The sequence below is a fragment of the Temnothorax nylanderi genome, unplaced genomic scaffold (assembly GCF_030848795.1).
Source record: "Temnothorax nylanderi isolate EJ_2023f unplaced genomic scaffold, tnyl_v1.0 TNYL_tig0057_pilon, whole genome shotgun sequence".
NCBI lineage: Eukaryota > Metazoa > Arthropoda > Insecta > Hymenoptera > Formicidae > Temnothorax > Temnothorax nylanderi.
Window position 1 is genome coordinate 1,044,384 of NW_027249119.1, and position 12,120 is coordinate 1,056,503.

The 12,120-nt window shown below is 41.2% G+C and overlaps 1 protein-coding gene across 1 annotated transcript in view; it reads left to right on the forward strand.

Annotated features, from left to right (window-relative positions):
* The window catches only part of LOC139773116 (uncharacterized), an 83,073-nt gene that overhangs the window by 62,558 nt on the left and 8,395 nt on the right, over window positions 1-12,120 (forward strand). The window contains exons 32-37 of the mRNA XM_071707373.1: window positions 225-569; window positions 943-1,284; window positions 1,658-1,999; window positions 11,349-11,465; window positions 11,601-11,723; window positions 11,864-11,989. Of these exons, the coding sequence (XP_071563474.1) occupies window positions 225-569; window positions 943-1,284; window positions 1,658-1,999; window positions 11,349-11,465; window positions 11,601-11,723; window positions 11,864-11,989 (1,395 nt within the window). The remainder of the gene's footprint in view (window positions 1-224; window positions 570-942; window positions 1,285-1,657; window positions 2,000-11,348; window positions 11,466-11,600; window positions 11,724-11,863; window positions 11,990-12,120) is intronic.

The window sequence follows — 12,120 nt, forward strand, 5'->3', positions numbered from 1 at the left end:
ACTTGGTGCGTTTTTTAATCTTTTTTTAAAAAATATAAGTTTTATCAACATATATAGATATGTATGTTCTGGTGATTAGACAAATTTAAACTATATATCCATATAAACATACATGCTAATAAATAATCCATGCCTCTTGTTGTCCATTGTGACAAATTTTGCAAACGCTTATTGTTGTGGCGATCACTGTATCACATTTAGTATCAGACAAATCTGTATTACAGGATAATTATAATGGCACCGAGAAGAGAACGCAGCAAGTTGTGGAATTATTTCGAGGAATTGAAACCTTCGATGGTGAAGTGCACGACTTGTAAAAAAGAAATTAAGATACCTCGTCCAACATATCGCATAAGCATAATGAGAGTACACTTATTAAAAGAACATGGAATATCTCTCGATGATGACACTCTCAGACTACCTGAGGACTTGAGGCAATATTACTCGGAGTTACCGGGATTTAAGGCAAAATGTAAAAATTGTGGCAAAACAGTGTCTTTTTTAACAAATATTGCACATTTACGACAACATTTAAGAATACATTCCACAAGAATCCTGAATCGAGATGAGTAAGTACACATTCAAACAATTATTAAAATATTAAAGATTATAAAATAAATGTAATGATAAAACAATCAATAACTAAAGAAAATTGAGCGAATAATAGTTTTTGTCAGGGCATCCATATAATATTTATTTGTAATTTTGATTATAAATGTGCACGCACATTTGGTACGTACGTTTTTTATCCTTCTAATTGAAAAAGATATGTTTCAAGATCTGTACGCGATCTGGTAATTATGAAAATTTTAACTATATATCTGTATAACATACATCCTAATAAGTGAACCATGCCTCTTTATGACCTTTGTGAGATATTCTACAAACGCTTGTTGAGCCAATCACTGTACCACATTTAATATCAGACAGTCTGTATTGCAGAAAGGTTACGGCATCGACAAGAAAACGCAGCAAGTTGTGGAATTATTTCGAGGAATTGAAACCTTCGCTGGTGAAGTGTACGACCTGTAAAGAAAAAATTAAGATACCTCGTCCAAAACACCGCACAAATATAATGAGAGTACACTTATTTAAAAAACATGGAATATCTCTCGATGATAACACTCTCACACTACCTGAGGACTTGAGGCAATATTACTCGGAGTTACCGGGATTTAAGGCAAAATGTAAAAATTGTGGCAAAACAGTGTCTTTTTTAACAAATTTTGCACATTTACGACAACATTTAAGAATACATTCCACAAGAATCCTGAATCGAGATGAGTAAGTACACATTCAAACAATTATTAAAATATTAAAGATTATAAAATAAATGTAATGATAAAACAATCAATAACTAAAGAAAATTGAGCGAATAATAGTTTTTGTCAGGGCATCCATATAATATTTATTTGTAATTTTGATCATAAATGTGCACGCACATTTGGTACGTACGTTTTTTATCCTTCTAATTGAAAAAGATATGTTTCAAGATCTGTACGCGATCTGGTAATTATGAAAATTTTAACTATATATCCGTATAACATACATCCTAATAAGTGAACCATGCCTCTTTATGACCTTTGTGAGATATTCTACAAACGCTTGTTGAGCCAATCACTGTACCACATTTAATATCAGACAGTCTGTATTGCAGAAAGGTTACGGCATCGACAAGAAAACGCAGCAAGTTGTGGAATTATTTCGAGGAATTGAAACCTTCGCTGGTTAAGTGTACGACCTGTAAAGAAAAAATTAAGACACGTCATCTAACAAATCGCACAAATATAATGAGAGTACACTTATTTAAAAAACATGGAATATCTCTCGATGATAACACTCTCACACTACCTGAGGACTTGAGGCAATATTACTCAGTGTTACCGGGATTTAAGGCAAAATGTGAAAGTTGTGGCAAAACAGTGTCTTTCTTAACAAATATGCCAAATTTACGAATACATTTAAGAATTCATTCCACAAGAATCCAGATTCGAGATAAGTAAGTACATAATCAAAATTATTTTAATACTAAATATTATAAAATAAATGTAATAACAAGACAATCAATAGCTAAAGAAAATTCTGCGAATAAATTTTTTATCAGAGCATCCTTATAATACTTATTTGCAATTTTGATCATAAATGTGCCTCTTAAATCATAATAATAATAATTTTTTAATTATTTCGCAAATGAAATTTAAAGGAATATGAATCGCTTATTTTCACGTTCTTTCATGCATCATAAATAAAGACAATTTAGAAATTTAGAATAAATATTTATTTACATTAAATATTTATTTGTTTGACATTAGTATTGCAGAAATTTGAGGGAGATATATAAAATGTACGATTTATACATAGTTCTTATAGATATTTAAATTAAATAGTTCTATATATTTAATAAAATCTATATATATAAGACAACTCTCAAATCTGCCATCTACTGATTACGTAGATGAATAATAATTAATAAAAGTTTCTGTTAGCCAACAATCAACGTGCTTTGTAGTATTTGAATATACGTTGTAGGTGTACAAATGTCAGCATAGTGATATTCATTATTTGTTATCCTTGAGTTATTATTGTATATGTATGTATAATAGCACCAACCTAATTTATTCTGGCATATTCTACAATTTTTCCTGAAAACATTCCATCACTTTCGACCGTTTTAATTGATGATAGTATTCGTCTTATGTTTAAACACGTACTCATATTAAGATAGCTTCTATTTTAAATTATATGTATATTAGGAAAAACGTTTCTTTCAAGCGACGTATATTCAAATAAATTTCACTTTATTGCTTTACCTCTCGGTTTAACAAGGCGTTTTTAAGGAACGTACTCAAACCTTTATATATCCTCATTTCCCTAAAAACCTGGCCATTGTGCGACCTCACAAATTACTACCCACCCTCCCGTTCCCTTATTAACCTTCCTGTCCTCCTCCTCGACTTCCTTCTTTCCGCTCCTTCTAGCTCCCTTCTTCCTCGCTCCATTTCCCTCCATCTATTTTCCTTTGAATGCTCTCCCTCTCTTCTTCCTTCTATTTCGTCTCCTCTGCCTCCTGTCTCTCCTCCCTTCCAAACTCAGCGTCCCTTCTACAAAAATCATAGGTCAGAAAAGAAAAAAGACACTTACCATCTTGGGCCCCTTCTCCCTCCCTCCTCTCTTTCTTTCCTCTCCTGCAATCTGCTCTTCCTCTTCCTTTTCCCTTGTACTCTCCTCACACTTTCCTCCATTCCTTCCTGTCTTCATTTCAGACTATCTCTTTTCCGTTGATCCACAATCGGCTGCTCGTGGCTACTGCTGTGTTTCCCTTTTTTCTCTCGCTTTTTGCCTTTTCTTCTATCCTCCATCTCATGTGTCTTTCCTCTCTAGTCAGCTCCTCGTCCACAGTTCCACAGTTACCCCACATCTCTACAGTGCCAGACTAGAGTCAAGCTCAACAGGGTCTTCTTTCCCCGCTAATTTTTCCAAGCCCGTTCCCTTGGCAGTGGTTTCGCTAGATAGTAGATAGGGACAGTGGGAATCTCGTTAATCCATTCATGCGCGTCACTAATTAGATGACGAGGCATTTGGCTATTTATATCACGCCATCGGCGCGTCTTACCGCTTCGGGACAGTGCGGTTCCTGCTAACAACGGGACCTGGCTGAGCGATCCTGCAGGTTAACGATTGGATCGCTCATCTTCGCAACAGGTTGCCCAAACAGTAAGGATATGAGATCCAGTGTAACTTTCGTTCTAATTCCATCCTATTTATATTGACTGGGCCTATCTAGCACTCTTGGCAAGTCCTCCCGCAGGAGGGAAACCCATCTGACTGATCTACCGCGGGATTCCTGCGCACGGGCTGGAAAAATTGTGAAGCAGAGTCCCCAACTTGGGGAAGCGGAACTTGGCCGCTTAGTGTTGCCGTTACCGTGGGGAGCCACGTGGAGGCGTCCGCCCGTACGCCGTGGCGGTCGGTGGCACGGCTCTGCCGCCGTTCGGTGCCCATGGGCATTGCCCATCCGAACGACTCGCATCACTGATGTCAACGGCAAAAGTGCCGGCATAGCTTAAAATTGGGAGTGTAGAAGGCTCCCAATAAATAAATAAATAAATAAATATTGCATGGGTGGATCAGATCCCAGACCATCGTTAGTGTATAAAAATTACATCAGTGAGCTAGTGCCAAGAGTTTTTAATCAGCAGCATCGCTGTTGTTAAGGCGCAACGGCGCATTATAGTCCATAAACATATGGAAAAGTTCCACTGAGCTCCTGAGCGCTTGCAGTGTTAGCGTTCTCAGCGAGCCTCTGTCTCTAATTTGCAGTTCATGTAGACAGGTAACAGTGTTTCTGGGCCATGCTCCTCTTGTCCCGATAACTATCGGGAGGATCGTACAGTCTTTCGCCTCTAATTGAGCTTTAAGCGGGGCTACGAGGGACGCATATTTAGCGAGCTTGTCCCTTCTACCTCTGTCAAGGAGATCACCATCCTCATGGCAGACTGTGATGTCAACCACAAAGACCCTTTCCCGATACTGTATGATCAGGTCTGGTTAGAGATTCCTCAGATGAGGGTCTTGCAGTCTTGCCTCCTTCGTTACTGCCATTCCACGCTGCCCCAAGACGTGTCGTTCAATGCAGTCTCGAATATCGTTGTGCCGTTTGATTCTACCGGACTTGGTATAAGTACACTGCCCCAGTATGTGGCCTAGCGTCTCAGGCTGCGCCTTGCATTTTCGGCACATGACGTTGCCGGTTTTAGCGACTCTATTGAGCGACACCTTGTTCGCCGCTACATTGGCTCTCAGCTTGAGCGCCGTAATATACCTGGACGATTTCAACAGGTTAGGACGGTATAGCCACTTGTTACCTACTTTGTCGTTTCTATAGGCTTGCACTCCTTTGCCTTGGGAGGGCAAATCCGCCCATCTCTTCCATTTGTCTGCTTTGGCTTTGAGCTTGTAGCCGTCGATCTGTTTGGTCGACTGTAGTGGCCAGCCAAGTTTGGCTACATGCGCAAGGCGCTTTAGTTTGTTCTCCAGCCCTGACGCTACTGCTAGGGCCTGTATTGCCGGGTCGCTATTAGTTAGAAAGCGAAATCCAGCTTTTAGAGTTGCGGACGTTACAACAATTTCGATCTTCGGAAAGCCCATGCCGCCATCGCGTTTGGATGCGTATAGCAGACCATCCGCCGTAGACTGTGGGAGGTGCAGATAGTCTTTCACCGCCGTCCTCAGTGCTTGGTCCATATCTCTTAGCACTGCGGCACTTATAGTGCCCGCGGTGAAGGCGTACAGAAAGTGCGGCAATACATACCGCGCTAAGAGTTCGACTTTTTGGTGAGGCTTCAGGGGTAGCCTTTTAATTCTTGGGAGCGTGTCCCTTAGCCGTGCGATTGCACGCTTAATAACTACTCCTTCCCATGGAGTAATCTGTATGCCTAGGTATTGCATTGACTGCGCAGGGCCGCAGTAGGCGATCTTCTCGCCATTACTGTATATTTCAGGGTCCACCATATACCAGCTATCTTTGGTGGTGACAATACCAAAGGCAACGCACTTCCCAATCGATAGTGCCATTCCCCAACTTGAGAGGAAGCCAACGAGCTCATCCATAAGCCGACTCGCCGCTATTCGATCGTTTGCTATTAGAATTATATCGTCGGCAATGGCCAAGCACGATATGCTAAGGCCTTCCTTAACTTGGAAGCCTTCCATTCTTTCCAGCTTGTCAATGATTAAATCCATACAGATATTAAAGATGAGTGGAGACAGAGGGTCGCCTTGTTTGACACCTCTTCTCAACTCTATGTCGAACATTTCGTTACGACATTTCATGGTCGTTTTGACTCCTTTATACGAGTCCATTATCAGTGCGACCACTTCCTCCGGCAACCCTTGGCTAAGTAAAGAGTACTTAATAACTGGGTGCGGAAGGCTATCAAACGCCTTGGCAATGTCCACCTGAGTGACAACGATTCCTTTGCCCTTTTTGGCTGTTGCAAGGACTTCATTTAACAAGTTGATGTTATTATAACATCCCATTTCTGGTACAAAGCCTTTTTGCCGTGCATTTAGGTGAACCACGTTTCTTAGGCGTTGGTCCATAATACCCCAATACAACCTACTCAGTATCGAGGAGATAGTAATTGGCCTGTAGTTAGCCGCTACTGAGGGATCCTTGCCCTCTTTGAGCAACAGCGTTGTTCTATTGCAGCGCCATGCGCTTGGCTGTTTCAGTGCCAGCATGATTACGTTAAAGATCGCTTGGAGGATGTATCCTCCCTCATTTCTCATCAGATCTCCCTTGCGGAGTCCATCAGGCCCGGCTGCCACCCTCAGCCGTGTAGACCTGAAACGCTTCAGAACCTCCGCACTGGAGATAGGGTGTAAAATTTCTGCTGGGTTATATGGCACCGTGGCCCCTCGCTTCTCCTGTTCAACATCACATCGACCGGGCTTTCCCCACAGCCCTTCGTAGAGCTCCTTGACGCTCTCCACTGATGGACTCACCGATTCACCTGTATCTTGCGCTTGAATGTCCATACCCTCTCTTACCATTTTAGCGAGCATAGCGGGGTTGCTTTTATATAACTCTTGCGTAAGGGCATAGGCTCGGGCTTTGCGTTCGCTTCTACCCGAGAGCCCTTTCCTCCGACTCCGATGCTTCCGGGAATTACCACCTTTCTTCCCAGTTGCAGGGGCGTGGAACAAACTGATTACCAGCTCGTAAGCTGCGTCTACTTCCACCTGCGTTATTGCCTGACCTTCACTCTTTGCCGTCAGGAGCTCGATAATATGCCGTTGTACTTCCAGCGTTTCCTTGGGCTCACTACTCTTGAGCTCCTTAAGCACAGCCGCAATGCTGGTTTGCCTCCAACTCATGGTTGACGTAGACTCCTCAAAGCTGTAAATATCGCCTGATGTCTCTTCCGCATCCAGGAAAACATCCTCGTTCTCCTCTGCATCAACAAAAACCTCGTCGACCCCTAATGGTGCACCGCCCACTTGCTGGTCCTCTTCCTTGACAGCCTCTTGATTAGAAAGTGTATTACTGAGGCGTTGTTCTCTTTATCTTTTGTAACACGACTCATTTCTTTTGTCCCTTATTTGCTTCAGGGTTTTCTCCGGCATAAACGGAACCATAGCTCTCGCTATGTTCCTCTCGTCCATGAGCTCCACTTCGAGTTCGAGCATCCTGCTGATATCTTCGGCAGAAAAAACTCTCCCCCGTCTTTGTTCATTTACTTTCGGAGCTGTTTGCTCTGATCTCAATCGGTTCCTTGTTACCGGGTGCGCCAGCCTTTGGTGTTGCGACAGCCCTCGTTGTGAAATGAAATTTCTGTGACACTCCGGGCAGTCGAACCGGCCCTGCTTTAAGGTTCGCTGCCCCTCATTCATCCTGGCTGCTGGGCACTTTGGCAGGTGGCTTGCAGCCGCATGGTACGACGCATACGACTTGCCACACCATTCACATTTATATCTGACGCTTAGGTGAGGGTGCACTTCCTCGATATGCCGGGCCTCATCTTTGATAGTGAGAGCCATATATTCGCCCACTCCGGCGCAACTTTCGCACCGCCTTCGATTGAAGGGGAGCGATAATTCACAGACCTGTATCTCTTGCCTTGGTTGTCTTCGAATAGCCCCCTGGCCGTGTTCCAGGGGAATGGGGCCGTGTTCCCCATCGTTCGAGACCAGTGTTTCTTGCCTTGGTTGTCTCCGTATAGCCCCCTGGCCGTGTTCCAGGGGAATGGGGCCGTGTTCCCCATCGTCCGAGGCTTTGCCATTTCTATATTTAGCGACTTTAAAATAAGCCAGCCGGGGTTGCTAGCCCGTGACCAGCTGTATTGCCCTGACGGGAATGATACCCGCTGGCACCGGTCGGAACCGGCCGAGAGCCCAGGGTGTGCTCTCGTTATTACCCTGGCGGGAATGAACCCGCTGGCACCGGTCGGAACCGGCCAAGAGCCCAGGGCATGCTCCCGTGTCGCCTGAACCCCGTTAGCTCCCCGGCAAGCCGGGTACCCAGCGGACACCGATCTTGGAGGTGGGGCAGACTTGGGACGCAGACAACAGGCTGCGCCCCCTTGTGAACGAGCAACTATGACTCCCATCTAGGAGGACCCGGTTCCCAGGCGGGTCTCCTCGCTCCCCCTGAGCCGGCCTAAATTATTGGTACAGCGCATGGCGGGTCGCGCGTATTTACCCTTCCATAGTCCGAACTAAGAAAACCGTCGGCAAAACAGTCCGAGTGCAGCCTTATAACTTGCATAAATCTATTGCCAAAAGGATGTTATGTTTGACCCCGGCCAAGGGTTCCCCTTCCATGTAGAAGAGAATGAAAAGAAAGAGAAAATCAGAGCGCTCTACGCCTTAAGAGAGTCATAGTTACTCCCGCCGTTTACCCGCGCTTGCTTGAATTTCTTCACGTTGACATGCTCTCTCTTCTCCTGTCATCTTCCTCCAATCTCTTCTAGCTACCTTCTTTCCTTTCGTCCTTCTCTTTTTTGTCTCTCCTAACTTCGCTTCTTCCACTTCTCCTTCTGTCCTCCTTCTCCTCCGTTTTTTCCTCCTCTTTACTAGATTTCCTTGATTCTTCGCTTCTCCCCTCCTCCTCGCTTATCACCTCCTCCCACCAACTTCTACTCCATCCTTTATCACCCCATCCTCTTTCTGTGTATTTCCCTCCTTCATGCTTCGGTCTTTCATCCACTATCATTCCTTTGCTGCTTTCCTTTTCCCTTTCTTTCTTTTCCCCCCTCTGCTTCTCCTCCACGTCTGTCTCTTTATCGCTCTCATCCACTCTCCTCTTCTCCACCTCTCCTCGTCCTCCGCCTTCCTTACTTTGACTCCCTACATCCTGCCTCCTCTCCAGCCTTACCAGTTGCCTCTTTATTTCCCTCATTTCCTGCCTTAGTTCCTTTCCTTCCCGCTTTACTTCTTCCAGGATTTCCTGTCGCATTTCCCTTAGTTCCTTCATAATTTCCTTTCCCCAGCCATCTTCCTCCCTCCTCTGTCCTTCTCTCGGCATCCTCATCCCCCTTGTCACTCTGCCATATTTCTTATCTTCTCCGCTTCTTCTTACTTCCCCGGCTTCACTCACTCCCGCTCTTCCTTTCTTCAGTTCTTTTCCTCGCTTTCCTTGCAATCTCCTTTCCGTTCAAGCGACGTATATAACAAGTAAATAAGTAAAACACGACGAATATAGTACAATCAAATTATGGAGAACGTTATTATAATGTTCAACAAAATATCATAAGTTTGATCAGGGAGATACGCCATTTTACAATCAAGACAAGATTTGATAGTCTAATAAAATTATTTTTGTGAATTCATGTCCCGGTACAGAATTTTTCATATAAAAACATATTTAAATATACCTAATTATACGATATTATATAAAATATTATAAAATTTTTCACATTTGCTCAGACTTTATTTTTTTGTAAAAAAAACAATGCAAAAATTATTCTTTTAATTATTTTCTAATTTTTTTTCTTATTATTTTTCTTGTACATACAAACAGAAATTATACAAGAGAAAAAAAACATAGTATGGACATATTATGGACATATTTTATATAATATTGTAGTATTGAAATGTATAGAGATGTGCGTTGTCAAGTATGTGTGTTGTCAAGAAGTGTGCGTAGTTATGAGTTGTGTAAGCGAAGACGTGTGTGTGCGTGTCGCGAGCCGCGCGCGTGTCGCGATGCCGTGTTGCCATGCGAAGAATCAAGAGAGTCGATCGTTTTTTGACAACAGAGTCGCGTTTTGTAGAGAGTCGTTTTGTCTTTTCGGAACCAAGCAAGCGAAGGGCATTTGTTGCCCGGGCAGGAGTAACAGAACAGCCTTTGAGTAGAGAAGTCGTGCCGTAGCGTTTCGAGTCGTGCGTAGTTTCGAGTTTGAACGAGGCTCAGCCTCAGCGTAGATCGAGCGAGACTGTTCCGTTTGTATTTCTTATATTCTGTGTTATTCTCATTCCATATTAAACATTAAACTGTTCTTATATTCTACAAACATTGGGTATCTTCCTTTACGATCATCGTATTCCTACAATATTTTATACAGGGGAAGTCCGGGCAGCGCGGATGTGTTAAGGTTTAGCAAGAAGAAAGACACAGTTAAAGATCGAAACCTTTTTTATTCTAATAATTCTCTCAAAGTAATCAATTTTCAAATAAAATAAGAAAAAAATAAAAAAGTTAAATATTTAAACCTCTTTGCAATCAAAAATTAAAGTAAAAGAAACTGTCCGCTTTGCCCGACACCTCTGGGTAAAGCGGATGGGTCACTGGAACTGGTCTCCGTTTATTTCGTCTGGTCTGTTTTACATTTGTATTAAAAAAACATCTTAAAACAGAAAAAACAGCAGTCACAATATGGCTTGTATTTATAATCCGTTCTTATTTCAAGACTCTCTTAAATATAATGTCTTAAGATGCTAATACGACTCTGTAATTGGTTTATGACAGTCTATGACATCTTAAGATTGTACTTAAGACAGTTTTAAATACTAAATCTGACTATAAATACCAGCCTGTGACCGAAGAGAATATGGTTTATCCGCTTTGCCCAAAGCACCTACTTGGCGTGAACTTGGAAAAGTTAAAATAAGTATGAGCAACAAGTGAAAAATTTTAAACCCAATAGAGTTTTAAAAACAGATAATTCTAATAAAGAAACATTTATAATGGTTAAGGAACAATTACTACTAATAATCAAGCTATGCTACCTTAGCAAAAATCGCAAGAAAACACACATAATTTATTTTTTCCTCATAAAAAACGCACGAAAGCAATCACGTGTTCTTTCGCACTGCCGCATATGGCATCGGTGATGACGGCGACCGGTCGCTCCTTCTTCCTGCAGAGACCTATAGCGCTATATCTAATATAGAAGAGCAAAAAATGCCTATCCGCTTTAATTGCCAGGGGCATTCCCTTAATATTATATGATTATATATATTTAAATATGTTTTTATATAAAACATTTTTTACCGGGGGGGTATTCTTTATCTCAACTAAAGCTAGAATAGAACAATTACGATAAAATAGCGTTTCTCCCAAACTTAATTTTATATCATATCGGTCGTGTTTCACTTATCTATTAATCACAAATTCAGTCTAGACATTAATTGTTTGACATTAGCATCACAGAAATTCGAGGTATAAAACATTCTCTCCCTATCTCTTTTTCTTTCCGCCTCCTACTCACTCTCACTTACAAAACTTCACTCCATTACGGTTCACCGTCAATAAGTACATAATAGTATTAAGTAATACATAAAGTTGTAGTATTTTAATAATCATTACTTTTTTCTATTTTTAATCACATTATTTTTCTATGCAGACCAAGTACTTCAAGTTTAGCGGATAATACTATGGATCCTTCTGCAGAACGTCAAAGTCAAGATACATCTGGTTTGCCTGTTCAATCATTTAAAGAAAAAACAGGCGCATTTAATGTGTAATTATTCGTTTTGCTTATTATACAATATAATGATAATTTGATATTTAAATATTAACTCTTTTGCAAAAAAATAATTTACAACGTTTATGTTTTAAATAATTCCATTTCTAATTGCTCCGTACTTCAATGCAGATCAAGCACTTCAAGTTCAACAGGTCACGATATGGATCCCAATCTAGAACGTCAAATTCAGGAAATAATTGATTTTGTTCTTCGATCTGAACAATCGAGAAAAGAAACAAGGGCACTTGATGGGTAATTATTTGTTTTGTTCATATAATATCACACAATTATAATATCTTATTATTGAAATATTTATTCTTCTGCAAAAGAATAACTTATAACGATAATATTTTATATAATTTTATTTTTAATTGCAACACATTTCTCTGCAGACCAAACACCTCAATTTCAATGGGTTATGATACGAATCCTGCTGCAGAATGTCAAATTCAAGAATCACCTGGTTTGCCCGTTCAATTATTTGGACAAACGAAAAAAGAAATAAGCGCACTTGATAAGTAATTATTTGTTTTGCTTATAACTTATATCACACAATGTAATGGTATCCAACTAGTTAAATATTAACTTTTCTGCACAAAAATAACTTACAACTGTGACATATTTAATAATTACTTCTTCTTATTTACTT